This window comes from Pocillopora damicornis, chromosome 14 (assembly GCF_964200805.1).
Source record: "Pocillopora damicornis chromosome 14, jaPocDami1.2, whole genome shotgun sequence".
NCBI classification, from domain to species: Eukaryota; Metazoa; Cnidaria; class Anthozoa; order Scleractinia; family Pocilloporidae; genus Pocillopora; species Pocillopora damicornis.
Window position 1 is genome coordinate 11,465,358 of NC_142683.1, and position 18,119 is coordinate 11,483,476.

General features: G+C 38.5%; 2 protein-coding genes, 1 long non-coding RNA gene and 1 pseudogene across 4 annotated transcripts; all 4 read left to right on the plus strand.

Annotated features, from left to right (window-relative positions):
• The first annotated feature begins 542 nt into the window (after positions 1–542).
• Positions 543–15,094, plus strand: LOC113673002 (dipeptidyl peptidase 2-like; annotated as a pseudogene). The gene is made up of 10 exons (XR_016183235.1): positions 543–570; positions 1,180–1,316; positions 1,438–1,601; positions 1,769–1,904; positions 2,351–2,439; positions 3,181–3,239; positions 6,517–6,536; positions 13,314–13,584; positions 13,897–14,288; positions 14,882–15,094. The product of XR_016183235.1 is annotated as a dipeptidyl peptidase 2-like (transcript).
• Positions 6,570–11,695, plus strand: LOC149034438 (uncharacterized). Its single transcript, XR_016182889.1, has 2 exons — positions 6,570–7,473; positions 10,553–11,695. It is a non-coding gene; the product is annotated as an uncharacterized LOC149034438 (long non-coding RNA).
• Positions 8,615–10,258, plus strand: LOC149034439 (uncharacterized protein KIAA1958-like). Its single transcript, XM_089193667.1, has one exon. The coding sequence runs from the start codon at positions 8,775–8,777 to the stop codon at positions 10,032–10,034; it is 1,260 nt and encodes a 419-aa protein (XP_089049793.1). The 5' UTR covers positions 8,615–8,774; the 3' UTR covers positions 10,035–10,258.
• On the plus strand, positions 15,093–16,847 carry LOC113669682 (uncharacterized; the record flags this gene model as incomplete). The annotated part of the gene is made up of 2 exons (XM_089194872.1): positions 15,093–15,401; positions 15,852–16,847. Coding segments are annotated over 2 exons (678 nt in total), but the record flags the coding sequence as incomplete, so codon positions are not given.
• Positions 16,848–18,119: the final 1,272 nt, after the last annotated feature.

Consider the following 18,119-nt stretch of genomic DNA (forward strand, 5'->3'; position numbering starts at 1 on the left):
TGATTTACACGAAACAATTCGTGTCGTAAGCCTGTCGTAAGCTTGTCGCATGCGACAAAGTCGTACCGTGTAAATAGGCCCTTAGAAAGTCTTTATTTGGTTAGAACTATTTGACCTGGTGGTTCATTCACTTGCAAAATGTAGAAAAGGAGCCGTTTTGTGTACAAACAAGGATATAAAAAATAGGTATTTTGGTACTTACGGTCGGGAGATGGGTCAAACAAGCTTATTTTACCGTTTAAACAGAATCAAGTAGGTAGGTACGAACGATGCGATCGACATGTTTCTATTTACTGTTTTCCACAGGAAAAGTTTGACTCTGTTTTCAGTCAATTTTTGGTCTACTAAATACTGTCGGCTGACTGTCGGTAATGTGTCGGTAACCTGTCGGCCGACAGTTGACTGACAGGTTACCGACAGCCGAAAATGGGAACCATTGTTCACAATGACCAAAGAATGGAATCATTTTCACCCGTATTTTAACTGAATTCCTCTTAAACTGTTGAGTAATTTTGCTGAAGTGAAGAAAATTTGAGTAAGGCATGTTGATAGGCTTAGAGCAATCACTGTGTAGGGAAAAAGGGAAGCTATGAGAACTTACAGCGACACAGATTAAATATTTGAATACGTTTGTGGCCCAGTGGCCTGATTGTGCTCTATTTTTGGAAGGGGTTTGGGCTGGGTGGTGGAGGAAAGCCATGGAAAGGATCACAGAAAATCCTATGTAGTTGCATGTCTATCTCTGAGGGGGAGAGGGGACACTCCAAGGAAACAATTTCAATCTGCAAATGACTGCCTATCTTCTTATGGTTGTGATTATTGACTTGTGAAGTAAAAAACAGCTTTGGATGAAAGTAAGGTAAGAACTAAGCGCTGAACCTCCCACCCTCTCTACATACAGCGTCAGCAGCAGTGTCTTCAAATGCTAGTTGTTGGAGGTCTATTGCTGCCTTTAAGACGCACCTCTTATTGCCCATAACACAGCCATCTATCAGCAGCCGCGTATGGAAAAAGTTATTGAAACCCACCCCAGTACATAGTTAGAATTTGTCTTGCTCAGGCCTTGAGACACCAGTTTTAGGGCTTGTCTCCTGAGGATGATTTGTGATACTAACACAAACATGGAGATCTTCTGAGTGGAATAATTTGTTAAGCAAAGTGCTAAATTTTTTGTCACAGATCAATATTGGGATGAAAAAGGACCAATTTTCTTTTACACTGGCAATGAAGGACCATTAACTAGTTTTTGGGAAAACTCAGGCTTTGTTTTTGAAGTAGCTCCAAAGTTCAATGCTTTGGTTATTTTTGGTGAACATGTGAGTACACAATGATGCTTTGTGTGAATGTTAAACATTTGATGCTCTGATTTCCAGTAATCAAAAGTGCAGTTTACCTGAATGTAATTTGTTGTGCTTTATTGTCTTCATCCTTTTTTAGAGATACTTTGGAGATTCCCTTCCATTTGGTTCATCCTCATTTGATCATGATAAAGTTGGTTACTTATCAGTGGAGCAAGCCCTTGGAGACTATGCCTTCCTATTGACTGATCTTAAGATTCAGTTTAAGGCCACAATGAGTAAGGTTGTTGCTTTTGGCAGCAGGTATATTATAACATAACAAAAAAGTGAACTGTTGTTGTGGTCACCTGCACAAAAACTACCGCATTTGTGATGTAATTCATTTTCCATGTGACTCAGCAAGGTCTCACAAAGTAAAGTGCTATGATGACATATTCTGTATCATTAATCTGTCCTTGATCGGTTTTCAGTTATGGTGGAATACTAAGTGCTTACATGAGGTTCAAATATCCAAATGTGATCAATGTTGCCTGATGGCAGCCAGTGCTCCAATTGACCACTTTCCAGGGTAGTGAAAGAGACTCATTCTTCGCTGCAGTGACAGAGGTGATGGCTGTTTTTATTAACTGCATTAGAGCAGTAAATTATTGAATATTCACATTTTTTTATAGTTATTTAGTTGTGCTACAACATGTCCAGCTTACTGATCAGTGATTCTCTCCTTAACATCAAGGAAACAATTAATTAATTTACCAATCAAAATAGATGTTCATTTGGTAAAAGATTCGAGAGTCTGATAATTTTTCTCCTTCTTGAGAATTGTAGTGGTTAAATGAGGAGAATGATGATATTATTTGTTATTTGAGTTAATTCTAGACAGATAGTACTTACACTTATTTGGTGATATTTAACAATATCATTATGTTAATTTCTATTGATGTTCATGAAAGATTAAACTATCAACAGTGACTCCCAAACTATTTTGTTTTCATGTTCCAGTTTATTCAGTTAACTTAATTAATTTCTTTATAATATTGTGTTTTAATTCCAAGGACTTTTTAAATGCTGATGCGAATTGTCCAGGTTACATTATTACAGCTTTTGAAATGATTTGAGATGCTGAAAAATATAGAATCAAAAGGTAAATTAAATATATGGGGTTGCTGAACACTGAAACCCGAAAAGGAGATTGTAATTATTTTCTCCTTACAGTGTCAATACAAAAGTCAGAAGACAGTTGAAATAAAGTTTGTCAGCACCTTAGAAAATATATAAATAACAGTGTAGAGAATATACAAACTGATATTAGGGTTTAAAAGGTTACAAGTGTCAAGTATCATAATACCAAATTCCATTAAATTTGGAAGAAAATCTGAAGACACCAGTCAAATCATGGAAATGAAGGAGTTTACATCATTCTTCTTCTGTCTTCAGGCTGGAAATTTGGAATGTTAGTATTAGCAAAAGGACTGGGGAACTCAAGGAAACTCCCCTAATAATGGATGAGGGTGTGTCACTATGGCTTTAGGCAATTACTTGCATTACTGTACCTTCCCTATATTACAAATATTAATAATTTCATTAAGTGGGTAAATCTGTCTCTATCAAGAAATCTGTTCAAGTAGAATGTCAAAATCAAAACCAAAGTACTCCTAATTATGGATTATTAACAAAGTTAACCATAACAAGGTGATAAATAACTCTTACGGCAATTACATACATGGATCTTTTAACTGAGTGGCTAAGTTGAGTTTGCTATGAGTTACCATTGTATGATTGTGGCCATTAAGTCACTGTGTGTGAAACTGACCTGGAGTTTTATTTTGACATGCATTTATTTCAGTTGCATTATTTTATTTTCTAACTATGTTATTTCATATAGGACTTGCTGAAATCTCAAGGATATTTAAGCTCTGAAAACCACTGAAGTCAACAGATCAGGTAAGAATTATCTAATCACTATCACTCATACACTACCATGACAGTGAAGTGAACACAGTTAAATATTATGTGGAGCAGCATTTAGTGACTCCATCATAACTAACTGTAGCTTGTTTACCAGATCACTTGCTATCTCCCTTCCTGTCACTTACTTCCTCCGTCTCTGCAGAGGGACAGCAGCAATTATTGGTATCAGACATGTAGTGATGTGGTCCATGTTTGAGTTATTTTTCTCCTTTTTATGGACAACTGTTTTGTATGATAAAACGGTCTAGAGGATGTCTAAATGGGGTATCTTATTGCTGGAGTGGTTTTGGTTTTGTAAAATGGATGAACGTAAGGGATTTTGAAGATTATTCAACTTGGGTTTTCACTGGTTTTCCAAAGTGAAGGTCTAGGTGGTCATTTGCATGCTGATTGTGATCTATTATATTGGTTGCCCTGGAATTCAAACAATGGTTTCCTTGGACACCTCATTGTGTCACTGGGCTCCTCAAACACACATCACGGTTTGCTAAAGATCAAGTTAAGGTGACACAAAAGATGGTGTGCTTATTATGGGAACTCGAATGCCGCTTTCCATCTTATTCTAGTTGTAGGAGTATATTGGACTTGGTCATTACAAGGAATGAGACTGAGGGTGCTTTAGGCCTAAAGAATGTCACAGTCACGGAATAGTTTATCTCTGATCACAAGGCTGTTTGCTTTAATCTGACTGAACTTATGGAAACCAGTAAATAAGAGGAGGACTGTTGTCTCTCGTAAATTAAAGGGATTTTATTTTGATGCTTTCAATGAGATTATTATATCATCTGGTTTGTCAGATGGATGTGTCCCGCAATGTATTGAGTCATTGGCTAAGGAGTATGATGAGGTGTTGTGCAAGGCTTTGGACAAGCTGGCACCAAAACAAACTTGCACTATTGTCATTCGACCAAATGCCCCTTGGTATAATGAGGAGATCACCACCCAGAAGAAGAAGAGGCAAAGGCTCAAACATAAATGGCGTTTGACTGGTCTCGAAATTGATAGGGTGAATTATTTGGAACAGTGCAATGTTGTAAATGCTTTATAAGGTGAAAGAACAGCATTATTCAACTGTTATTCAGGACAATGCCCATGATAGCAAGTTACTTTTTTGCACTGTTGATAAATTACTACAAAGGAATACAGACAAAAGATATCCATCTGCAAATAGTGACCAAAAACTCACGAATGCCTTTGCTGATTTCTTTAGTGCCAAGATTGTGCAAATTCATGATGAGTTGCAGGTTAGGAAAGAACCGCTGGGGGAGCTCACTATGGAGGATTTTGAGTGTACATCATGCTTTAGTGAGTTTGCAATGGCAGCAAATGAAAATGTCTTAGGATTGATTAGGGCTTCAATCAAGGCATGCGCACTGGATCCACTTCCAGTGAGTATCATGTGGAAATGCTATTCTAGTCTTGTTCCTGTATTTAGAAGAGCTATCAATTTGTCATTATCATCTGGAGTGCTGCCCAAGGAACTTAAGATCGTGCTGCTATTACCTCTTCTCAAGAAGGTAAATGCAGATTTTGAGCAGTTTAGTAACTTTTGCCCTGTGTCAAATTTAAATTTTTTATCTAGAAATTGATAGAAAAGGCAGTGTTTGTGCAATTGAATAACTATCTTGGCAAAAATTATCTACATGAGCCTCTCCAATCAGCATACAAGATCTTTCACAGCACAGAGACTGTGCTTATCACCATCACAAATGACACTATGCTACTATTGGACAAAGGTGAGGATGTTTTCCTTGTTTTATTAGATTTTTCAGCAGCATTCAATACTGTCAACCATACTTTGTGGCTGGCAGGACTGCAGAAATCATTTGGCATCAGAGAAACTGTTCTGCAATGGTTCAATTCCTATCTTTCTGATAGAACTCGGTTTGTTAACATCAATGAGGTGAATTCTACAATATGTGATCTTCTCGTGGGAGTTCCCCAAGGTTCAGTTCTGGGACCTGTACTCTACCTTCTGTATACTGCGCCACTTGCTAAAGTGATAAGATCTTATGGCTTGGATTATCATCTATACAATGATGATACTCAGTTATACTTTGCATTCAAATTGGTGGATGTGGACGCTACTAAATTGAGGATCGAGAACTACATTTCTGCTATTTGTCGCTGGATGGACCTCAACAAATTGAAGCTAAACCATGACAAGACGGAGGTTATGCCCATCCACTCAAAGTATCGTCCCTCTCCATCCTTTCAGTCCTTATGTGTTGGTGATGAGAGCATGGCTGCCTCTCAGTTGGCTAGGAGTCTTGGCATCATCTTTGATGAGCACATGTCTTTTCATCCACATGTGTCTAGCATCTGTAGATCATCATTTTATCATCTCAGGAACCCATCTAGAATTAGGAAGTATCTCTTTAAAGAATCAGCAGCAGTTGCTGTTCACGCATTTGTCACATCAAAACTGAACTATTGTAATGCATTATTACATGGCTTGCCTAAGTATCAGTTACAAAGATTGCAATATGCACAAAACATGGTAGCTAGAGTTGTGTGTCAAATGAGTAAGTTTCAGCATATCACACCTGTTTTGCAGGAGCTTCACAGGCTACCAATCCAATACCATATTATTTTCAAGATTCTGCTTCTAGTGTATAAATCACTGAATGGGGCATTGCCTAGCTATTAAGCTCAGAAACTACATCATCGTTCTCCTACTAGATCATCTAGTTCTGTTAGTAATGAAATTTTAATGCAACCTAGATCATATACTAAGACCTACAGAGACAGAGCATTCACTGTTTATACGCCAAGAGAATGGAACTTAATATCCTATGAAATTCGAAAGTCTAACACCATCTCAATTTTCAAAAGAGCACTTTAAGACCTTCTTGTTTAGTAAATATATTATTAACAGACCATTATTTTTATAGATTTATATATATTGCTTTAGATTTAATTTTCTTTTTTAATCATTGTGAATTTTAGCTATGTTTAAGTATCATATAATAAGATATGGCTGGCTTTAGTTTTCTTTTTCTTTTTTAATTAGTATGAATTTTAGCTATGTTTAAGTATCATATAGTAGGATATAGTTGTAAATTTGTAAATTTTTATTAATAATGTATGATTTTGTATGATTGTAAAGCGCCTTGAGCAGAGGATACAAGCACTTTATTATTATTATTTCTGTTTCCTTGTCCTCCCACCCACCCTCTCTTCCATCACATCCATCCATTGTTTCAATTGGTCCGATCATTTGGTGTTTTTTGTTTTTTTTTCATTTTAGATCCCTCACATGTTACATTGCATGACAGGACGGAAAACGCGTGCACTGTAAGTACCTCCCGTTGTCCCATACAAAGCCTTAGAAAACTTTTCTAAGGCTTTGTATGGGCTTTTTTTCTGGAGTATCTGGTAGCGCTCCAGGTTGCTTCAATATGCTTACCGCAAGGCGTCATAATCTCGTCACTTTGTGACAGAAATGTCGTTTAACTGAAAGTGAACCAGAACACCAACAGACCTATACATGTCTCAATTTTCCGATGAGGGAATGTTAGGCATCAATGACACGTCATCGCTTGTCAAACTTTGTCAGTAAACATGACTTTCACTTACGTAATTGGCACAGGATATACTACTACGATGAGGGAATAATAAATAAATCTGATCAGAAGTCTGTGGCAGGTCGGGTGATATTGAAACGCGTGGAAAATGCATTTTACATTTAAAAAAACTTTATACTTGGAGGATTTCAACTGCTTTTTTTTTTTTTTCTGGTAGTCCTTGCATAAACCTTGTACCCTGTTTCATCCACATTAATTCTTCGTAGTTGTACATTCATTGCGAACAAAGCTTTCCGGTTAATTTTTATCGTTTTATCCCGTTGAGATAGGCCGCTGTCCACTAGAATTTTCTACAACATTATATCAGTATGGAAACGCGGGCACAAACTCAGCCACAGGGAATCGAGTACCGAAGACGATCGCCAACAAAAAGCGCGCGCTTGGCGCGTGCTTGGCAAAGTAATCATGCCACGACGATCTCGGGAAAGTACAATCGAAAAAAAACGCAGCATGCGAAATCAAAGGAGGAAACGTGAACGATTGTCAAGGACAGCTAGGGAAAGGGAGAACAGAGAAATGAGAACACAAAAGGAAAGAGATGCATATTCTTGGCGCGAATGTATTATAGCAAATGGAAAGCATTAGTCGAACAGAATAAAAAGACCCTGGACAAAACCAAGGTAGGTACTCGGTTAGCGTCAAAATAGAATAAAATAGATATCAGAAAATGAGCAGTTGGTTACAAAAAACGATATCACCGAACTGACGCTGAACGTAATCAAACTAGCATTGTCTTGCATTGTACAAAACGTCCTGGGGTTGACTTCAACATAAACTCATAGGGAGAGGGGAGAGTGTAGCCCTCAAAATTCTTCTCCTTTTTATGATGAAATGAAAAAAAAACTACAATCATTTTCGTAAAATAAGGCAAGGAATCAGAAATTGCCTCATTCTGAAATGATTTAGCGGGAATTCATTCATTTCTGTTTGCCACGCAGACAGGCTAAACTTTCGTCTGAAAAGGTCAGTCATTGAGCTTTGAGCATTTTCCCTTCCATCTTGCCATGTAGTGTTGATCTTGCCCTACCAAGGTTACCACGGATCAAAAAATGGCCAGGGATAGAAATTTCAAGGTCAGGGAAAAGTCAGGGAAATTAAAGTTTTTACACCACTGAGTTTCATACCATGCTGGAAGAAATATTTCAGATGATCTCAGCAATGTTTTAATGAAGAAGAGGAGACTGGACATTTTGTATCAATTTCATCAGGAAAATTTTATTTTTATCATGGATAGGTCAGTACCTTATAGTCAGGGAATCTTGGAAAGTTCTGTTTGTATTATATGAAAGGGATAAAGTTTATCAATAAATCTATTAACATTGGAATTACAATTTCCTCGATTGTGATTAGTTTTAAAAACTCCTATTTTCCACTAATTCACTTGCCAAGTTGTTGTTGGACAGTTCAATAAGCCAAATACATTCAAAGTTGTAGTTTAAGTCAACCAATCACATTCAAAGTTGTGGTTTAAATCAATCAATCACAACCTTGGTTTCAATCACCATAGAAACAGTGTACAGATTCCTAAATTGGGGCTTTCTTTAAAACAGAGAATTGGTTTCCCTTGAGCAATGACAATATTTAAGTGTTCTTTTTAATTTGGAAATTGTAATTTTTATGATTAATTGGTAAAAGGACTTTGTGTCATTCGTTTCGGTCTGTAATCACACTCGTGATAGACACATTGTACTTCCACTATGCAGTCGTCTGATTTTGTTATCACTCATATGATTACAGACCAAAGACTACTCAGTCCTATTACCACTTATTATATACTCAACAAAATATCGCGTTTCTGATTGGTCAATGATGAATGCATAAATAGGTTATAGAGTGCAATAGAGGTTATAGAGTGCAATACGGAGAAGTTGCCATGGAAACACCGGGGTAGCGCCAAATTTGAACACCAAATTATAAAAAAATGGCTGACAGCCGGTTTGCTTTGTCAAACCAAAACATCGTTGAGCAACTTAAAGAAAATGCGAAAAACAAAAACACGTTGAAAGCTACACAGACCTGGTTAAATGTCTGGCAAACATGGGCGACTCAACGAAAAGTAAACCCAAAAATGGAAGAATACGAGCACAAACAACTCGATAAAATGTTGCAAATCTTCTACACAGAAATACGCACAAAAGACGGGTGTGAGTACGAACCTGAGAGTTTAAAATCCATGCTGGCAGCCCTCGACCGCTATTTAAAAGAGCATGACTACAAGTACTCTATTATACGAGACCGAGAGTTTCACCAGTCGAAGTTGGTACTCGAAGGAAAAGTGAAGTGTCTCCGTCAACAAGGAAAAGGCAAGAGACCCAACGCCGCGAACGCACTGACAGCCGAAGAAGAAAAAATGCTATGGAGTGAACAAAGTCTCGGCGACTGCAGTCCAAGAGTTCTTTCCCAGACGATGTGGTGGATCTTGACTCAACATTTTGGCCTGAGGGGAAGACAGGAACACCATTCAATGGAAGTCGAGGACTTCAGTTTTTGTGTGGACGACAGCGGCACAGAGTACGTCACATTTAAAGAAAATCCTACAAAGACGAGGCAGGGAGGACTGAACACAAAACATCGTAGTGTTCTGCCAAAAATGTTCGCTACTGGCGGTCAGAGATGTCCTGTTGAGTTACTGAAGCAGTACCTTAGTAGGCGTCCTCAAGAGCTGCGCGACAAAGGTCCTTTTTACCTTGCCATAATCGAAAATCCCAAAACAAATGTTTGGTACAAGAAGCAGCGGCTCGGCGTAAACAGCATCGACAATATGATGAAGAGCGTCGTCAAGAACACAGCTCTGGAAACAAGCGAGAAGAAATTGACTAACCACACTGCAAGGAAGACAGTTGTGAAGAAACTCAGAGCAGCAAGCGTCGAGAGGCAGTCGATAATCCAGGTGACCGGCCACGCAAATGAAAAGTCTCTTAACGACTACGATGAAGGTAGCGAGAAGGAACAGCGACAGCTTTCAAACATTATCAGCAATGCTCCACAGTCAGCAGCCTCCAGCAGTTTTCCTGGTCTACCAATGTGGTCTTCTCCTACAACGGCTTCAACGTGTGAACAGGTGAAAACAAGCGGCCATGCTTTCACTGTGAACAACTTTCACAACTGTCAAGTCACATTTAACGTGATTCAGGGGCAATGCAGTTCACCAAAGTCTACAAGTCAGAATGTTATTCCCTGAGGCCGATTGAGATCAAACATTTGAAAACAGTTTAGCGGGCTTAAGTACTCTGGCCGCTTTTAATAACGGAAATTTAGCTTTTGAGTTCGGCTTGTAATATTTTCTGAGAAACTTTCAAGAACTTCACGCTTGATTTACCTGTCTCAACATTACATTTTTGATTGGTTTAAATAAAACATGTGAGCATTTTGGAACCCATTGAAGTGTTTTTTGTAGTACGTAAGGCGTGCAGAGTAGTGCGATGGAGTAATTTTGTCGAGAATATAATAAATAAAAAATCGTATGAACCTGCTCGTGCATTTCGTGATTTATGGTCACTCGTGATGTTTTGAAAGTTCTCAAATTGCACTCGCCTACGGCTCGTGCAATTTAGAGAACTTTCAAAACATCACTCGTGCCCATAAATCACGAAATGCACTCGCGTTCATACGATTTCCTATACTTATTACACAATCTAGCATGTGAAGCTTATTAAGCTGACCAGCTTCACTTTTCCTCTGTTTATTACTTTATTCCAGATTAGAGACAGGAATACAAAATCAGGACCACCCAGTAGCAAATTTGCCACTGTTAATTTAATTGATCCATCTGAGCTTCAACCAATCAGTGAAAAGGAATTAATACTAGGACAGGGTTCATATGGCCGGTGCATTTTAAAATCTTTCAAAAGACTAAACGTTCTTGTGGTAGAAAAACAATGTCTGATGCAAAGCACTAAAGAGATGGTGAAGGAGGCACAAATCATGTAGACTCTCACACACAAAAACATTCCTGCAATAATAGGAATCCAGCTTGAAAGAGAGCCTATATCTCTAGTGATGGAGTTCAAAGCGGAAGAAAATACATCCGCAACAGTCAGTAAACTATTGTATTGCAAAGAATCCAATGGTATATTAGAGAAAGTTAACAGTTCACTGACAAGCAAAGACTGGCTGATCATTTGTCATGATATCACAGATGCTCTAGCTCACACTCACTCCAAAGGCTTTCTTCATTGTGGTCTCAAATCAAACAATGTTAATATGTAATCCAAGATGGTGGCTCTGGGTCCCAGAACCTAACTTCTGAAGTTTGGTTTTATATGAGACAGGCAGAGTGAAACAAAGAACATGATTTTTACAGATTATGTGTAATACCCAAATGTTATGAACTGCTGAAATTGGCAATATTCTTTCAGTTATCTAAGGAGCTATTTATGACGAATTATGTTATTATTATGCTATTTATATCAAACAAAAAGAAAACTGCATGTAGGCTGCTGGTGGAAACCCTCTGTATTAGTCTGCCCTCTTCCACAGTTAGCAGTGGGATTAGGGAAAGTCACACCACAGTAAATTAAAAACAAAAAAAATTTATCACAAAAACAGTTCCAGCAGCACAGAAAGGCCACAATGTTGGATGGATGGCCAGGTATACAATTGGAAAATAAATTGCAAAATGTGTACCAGCATGTTTGTGTTAATCCCATATTATGAAGTATGAGTTGTTTTCAGTAATTCAGTGTCAAATTTTATGGTATAGTTTTCTGTAATAATAACTAATTATCATCATATTGGCTTTCCATTGTTAGACATTAATGCCAATTTCTTGACCAATTGGAAGTAAAACCAAGTATAACTTGTTTACATATCTAAAAGTAAATAAACAAAGTTAAAACTGGGTGGGTTGCCTTGAGAACCCATCTGTTCTGGTGTGTTGTTTTCTGAGTTCTTAGAAATAAGTGCACACTATCTTAACTCTGGTGTAATTTTGAATATCAGAACCCTGAAGAATAGCTCTTACTAACAGACCTGGTGCATGACACAGTAGTTTGGGTGTGTTTCTATCTGACCAAATGATAGGCTTTGACCTGTTTTGAGACTTATCCGTGTCAATGGTACTGTCCATCTAGTGTGTAAACATAGTACTTTTAAATGAATTCAGTAGACTTATTCATTTGATCATTATCATCTGCCACACAACTGTGTTCCCCATTACATTAGTGTTCACTGTGAGATCTAGAATGACATAAATGTAGACAAAAATGGTATAATAAATTATTTGAGCCTAAGCCTTCTTGTAGTTGAAATATTGGGAAAGAAAGGAAGAAGAAAATAATCAAGAATATAGAATTAGGCATATGCAACATAACATTCTGTTTCCATTGTTACTTTAGCACATCAGTATTCCTGTTGTGAAGATGTCACATCTTTTATCAACAGGACTGCCAAGATGACTCATCTTTTGGCCAGTTTCTGTTTGCTATTGTAACAATAACTCTTGCAGTCCACTGGCAAAGGCCAAAAATTAACTTAGGAATAAAACAAGGATGCTGTGGCTCAAAAAACTTTGTATTAGGACACTGACAGCTTGAACCTAGGAGTCAGCATTTAGGCTTTGAGTTTAAGCAGAGACTTTTCCCTTTTTCTAAAATTTATGATCTATTTGCAAGCATTTTCACAAGCCAAAGCCAAAGCCTTCTCTTAAAATTAATGATTGAAAAACCAAGGTATGTTAGTTAACATTTTCTTTCAATTATTAAGTTTCATTGTGGCAACTTCACCTTCACCTAACTTCTTCGCGCCAAGTGGCACAGAAGGCCTCATCCCTGAAACATTTTTGTATATTCATCTCTCATCTTGTACCTATCCTGTGTATCCGTGTATGTAAGCTATGTTCGCGCTAAAAATCTAAAGGTGGGAGGATAACCGTAACTCCACTGACTCACCTCTACAAGTTAACATTTCTCACAGTGCTAGTTCCTCTCATATTAAATAAGTCGTGCTGATTAGACATGGTCGAAATGTAAATGGTATTTTTGACAGAATAATTGAAGACAAGTACGCATGCATTAAGGGTGTCTGGCTCGATATTTCGATACGCCCACGAAATCGATTGACCGTGAAGATCTGAGAGAAAGCCGTTTACCAACAGGCTACTGGAAAGCGCTTTTAGTTATTCACCATACGGTATGGCTGCATACCCGCAAATATGTCTTAGAAAAGCCGGTTAAGACAACAGGACAACATGCAAAAGAATGGAGTCTTTTGTTAAGATTAAAGAATCATATTACGACATTCATAAAATTAACCAAGACTCCATTCACGAGCGATGAAACATTGATCTCTATAGTTTGAAAGGTTATGGAGTCGCATTACAACACTAACCAGGACCCCAATAACTAGCGATGATAAGTTGATCCCCTACAGTTTGACATGCTTTCACACATTCCCAACAGACCCGGGGAAATAACGCTGCGGGAGATGATACTTGCAGTAAAAGCCATATCCGTCCTCTCATGATCCACAATTCTTTCACAACCTTAGTCATGTGTGATTATCCTTACCCAACAGACTTCCTGGCCCCACTTCCTGGGCATCTTGTGAACTTGGCATGTATAATGATGGCAAGTGTATCATTCAAGGTTGAAGGTCTGGCTGAGGTCACAGCTTTAGTCTACAACAGCACTAATGGTATACTGACTTGTCTTGATCCAGATACAGAGTACATTGAATGTGCAGACCCCACTGGATGTGGCCTGGGTTTAGACAGCCCCACACAAGACCATCAGGTATTGGGTGGGATATCCTACTTGCCCAGTTAAGTAACTAATATCTCTATAATGATATCTCTAACCATAGTCTCCATAGGATGTAGGAACAGTTCCTAGTAAAAGCTTACTGTAACTACCACTTACTCCCTAGAAAAATTCAAGATTTGGGAAATGTAGTGGCTTAATTTTTATATGTGCTGGACTCCAGATCTAAAGGTCCCAGTTCAAACTCTGACTGACTGGACTGTGTTGTGCAAGACATGTAACCTTCTCTGGCTGTTTCTTTCTGTCATTAAACATCAAAATTAGATTTATATTTTATCTTTTCAGGCTTGTACTGAGCTTTCTCTTCCAGCTGGTTCTAACAACAAAACAGACATGTTTCCAACTCTGCCATGGACTCCAGAAATGATCGCAACATACTGCAAGAAAAAAAGGGGTGTTTTACCTCAACCCAATTGGGCACCTATACAGTTCTGTTTTTTGTTTCTTTAATTTATTTTCTAGATATATCTTCATGTTCTAATATTATCTTATCCAATGGTGACCTGGATCCATGGAGAACTGGAGGTGTAAGTTTATGGTATTTGAAGGGCTGTGGTTGCTTCCAACTGCTGTTGTTGGATTTAAAATATATTGATAATATTTTTGGTGTTAGAAGATGTCTCACCAACACTAGTGGTACTTCTGGTCAGAGGTGGAGCTCACCATCTTGGTCTGAGGTATGTTTTAACCTTTTCACTGACCAGATTGATCAATTTGTAAATTGTCTTCACATTGTTTTATAAAGTTAAAGAGGCAGTTCCTGACAGTAAAGAAAATTGTCAGCTCTAGAGAGAAAACCAGCTTCTCTGCTTTAGCCAATCATGAAACATGTGGTGATATTTTGGGAGAATTTTCTCTGAGATCTTGGAGCATACTAGGTGCAGAGCATACTAGGTGCAGAGCATACTAGCTGCAGAGCATACTAGCTGCAGAGCATACTAGGTGCAGAGCATACTAGGTGCAGAGCATACTAGGTGCAGAGCATACTAGGTGCAGAGCATACTAGGTGCAGAGCATGCTAGGTGCAGAGCATACTAGGTGCAGAGCATACTAGGTGCGGAGCATACTAGGTGCAGAGCATACTAGCTGCCAAAGCCCTATTTGGGGATTTCCTTCATTTCTTTGATTTTAAATTTTTTACTTCTATTTTTTGGTTACCTGAAAGATTGCTGGTAAGGATTAAAAAAGAACAAAACCTTTTTGTAAGTGGTTTTCTTATCATTGTCATTATTTCAGCTTTGTTAATTATTGATATAATTATGTTATACAGAGCATCCAATCCAATGGACCCTCCAACAGTGACACAAGCACTAGAACAAGAACTGGAACTGATTTGAAAATTCTTACATTAGAGCCAGATGATTTCTATGGACAACAATCACAATTTTCAAATTCAATTTCGCGAAGAAATTCACCTAGTCCCCAGTCATTGTTAGATACAGGTCTCACTATAACACCATATTATTTTATTCTGTCTTTATAGGTCGCTCGTAAGCTACTCTGATGGCTGTTCGGGTCAGAACAGAAACAAGACGATAGTTGCCCTCTACGCCGAGCTACACCGCACGGGCGTTTACGAGGTACTTAACCACAAGTACCTCGTGAGGGGCCACACGTTCCTTCAAAATGACAGAGACTTTAGCCAGATCGAGAAGAGAAAGAAAAGCGCAGTGGTGTACTTACCAGAGGACTGGTGTAAAGTCGTCAGAGAGGCGAATACAGTGAAACCGTTCGTGGTACGCGAAATGAGGCAGCCTGACTTCAAAGACTGGAGGTCCTTCTTGGAATCCAGTTACATAGACAATTAATCAGATAGTAATCGACGTGCGTTTCTGGTATGAGGTCACCAGATATGCACCCCCGTTTTATTGCGTCAATATGTATGTACAAGTTATAGAGCGTTTTAGAGTGGCCTACCGTAAAAAATTCCGGTAATAGCTTGTTTTTGCACCTAAGCCTTATAAAGATAAGGGGGGAGGGGGGGGGGTGAAAGTTCAAGGGTGTGATATTCGTGGTGTGCTACAAGAAAATCATTACTTAATTCTCCGGATATTTCCACTAAAAATTTTTTGAATATATCATCTATTTCCTGGATTTAAAGTAAGCTAAATAAAAATAAGGCACGCAATGCTTGTTTTTAAAACCATGAAGCCGCAATGAACTTTGGAAACCTTGTAGAATAGGACTCATATGGATCTTTTTATATTTCATATCACTTAACCATTATTAATATTCTTGCTAGGTACCAACCGATAGCGAAGGACCGGGATGGGAAGCGCGTCCGAATCCTCGACGCGCATTGGTTAAACTTTGGTTGGGGAGAGGAGAAAGATCCTATCACTGGGCAAACCCAAATGGTCCACCATCCAGACGAAGTTTGGGTAAGGTATGGGTTTTCCATAGATGAACCCTGGAAAAAGGTAAACATCCGGCGCCGCAGACACCAAACAGATGCCAACCAAACACCCGGCCGCCTCTATCCTGCTCGTTTGAAGGTGGTCCCAGCCAAACTGGAAGACCTGCAACAAATAGCTGCCTTCGTCCCTGAGCCCCAGCGCCAGTTTTACTTAACCATGGAGGCCGCCGAACCAGAACCAAAGGATAAATGAACATCTTATTTTACTTGCATATAAATATTTTATTTAACAGTGTAAGAAAACTTACAAAAACTTTTAAAATTCTTTTCACGCTAAAAGAAAAGCGAATTTGAAAAATTATATGCATAAACGCTAAAAAAGGTACTCATGCAGCAGTCACGCTTGTAATCTGAGAAATAGCAGAGGAGAATTGCGTGAGTGACATAATACTCTTTGTTGAAAATAGCTCGCATGTCAACAAGTCACTGTTTCGCAGTATGAATCAGAATGGTGCTTTCTCCAAACCAAGCGCTTGAGGACGCTTGAATAACACGAAAACGGTGAGCAGAGTACTCTTAAACTGGCGAATAAAAATCATCCAGCGCGGGTTAATACGTGAGAAAAACGTTGTATGTTTGTTTTAGCACACTAATTAAATTAATAGGGCGATGTTTCACACGAAAGTGTACTAGCGATAAATAAATTTTATTCCTGCACAAATTTGATTAAGTTTAACTTTTCTACGTAGCTCAAAGCTTTTCTTAATTTTTCGTTAGACTTCAACTTCCATATTATTATTTGCTCATAAAAGCGTGTTGTACTTTATCAGATATTGGGTAAATTTGATATTTTGCTTAATTAAATCATTATCGTCAAAAAGGGAGTAAGTTCAAAACAGTTATGTTTGTTTAGCGCGCGCCCTTTCTTTGTTAGTTTTTTTTTTCCATTAAGTGCGTGGACGCTTGTTGTGCGAAGATAATGAAACTTGATAAAACGCCGCTCAACACTATTAGTGCCGCTTGGACAAGTTTTATTTTTTCGAGCGTTACTCGCGCTCCTACAAATTATACTGGATTAAATCATTATCGTCAAAAAGGGAGTCAGCTCAACACAGTTATGTTTGTTTAGCGCGCGCCCTTTCTTTGTTAGTTTTTTTTTTTTCAGTTAAGTGCGTGGACGCTTGTCGTGCGAGGATAATGAAACTTGATAAAACACCGCTCAACACTATTAGTGCCACCTGGACAAGTTTTATTTTTTCGAGCGTTACTCGCGCTCCTACAAATTATACTGGATTAAATCCTTATCTTCAAAAAGGGAGTCAGTTCATCACAGTTTTGTTTGTTTAGCGCGGCGCCCTTTCTTTGTTAGTTTTTTTTCCATAAGTGCGTGGACGCTTGTTGTGCGAGGATAATGAAACTTGATAAAACGCCGCTCAACACTATTAGTGCCGCCTGGACAAGTTTTATTTTTTCGAGCGTTACTCGCGCTCCTACGAATTATACTGGATTAAATCATTATCGTCAAAAAGGGCGTCAGCTCAACACAGTTATGTTTGTTTAGCGCGCGCCCTTTCTTTGTTTAAAAGTTGAAAAAGAGAAGGAAAAAAAAGACATTTCTTAAAATGCCGACCGCCTGACTGCGAATCCAGTGCCTAACCGACTGTGCTACATGAACATTCAATAACAAAGTTTAACTTTTATCGTTAAATAAAACTGCGGCAGTCCTTCACGTTAGCGTTCGACAGGAGCGTTTTCGTATAAACTTTTGGCTATGTCAACGTATCAAACTCTCAAAAATGGCTTACCTCTTCCCGAGTTGAAAAAGAGAAGGAAGAAAAAGGGTGAGCGAAAAAAAAGACATTTGTTAAAAAAGGAACTGTACCAACCGTACGACTGTGAGTCCAATGGCTAACCGTCTGTGCTACGAGAACATTCGATTACACGGCTTAAATTTTATCGTTAAATAAACCGGCGGCACTCCTTCGCGTAAGCGTTCGACAGGAGCGTTTTCGTATAAACTTTTGGCTATGTCAACGTATCTTTGGTTTTGTCTTCAATTCTGCCGTAGCGCGAGTTTGTTCAAGGATATTTTACGTTTGCTAAACGGTGTTTTAAACTCAAAACAAAAAACATGCTCTTTCTTTAAGCTGGT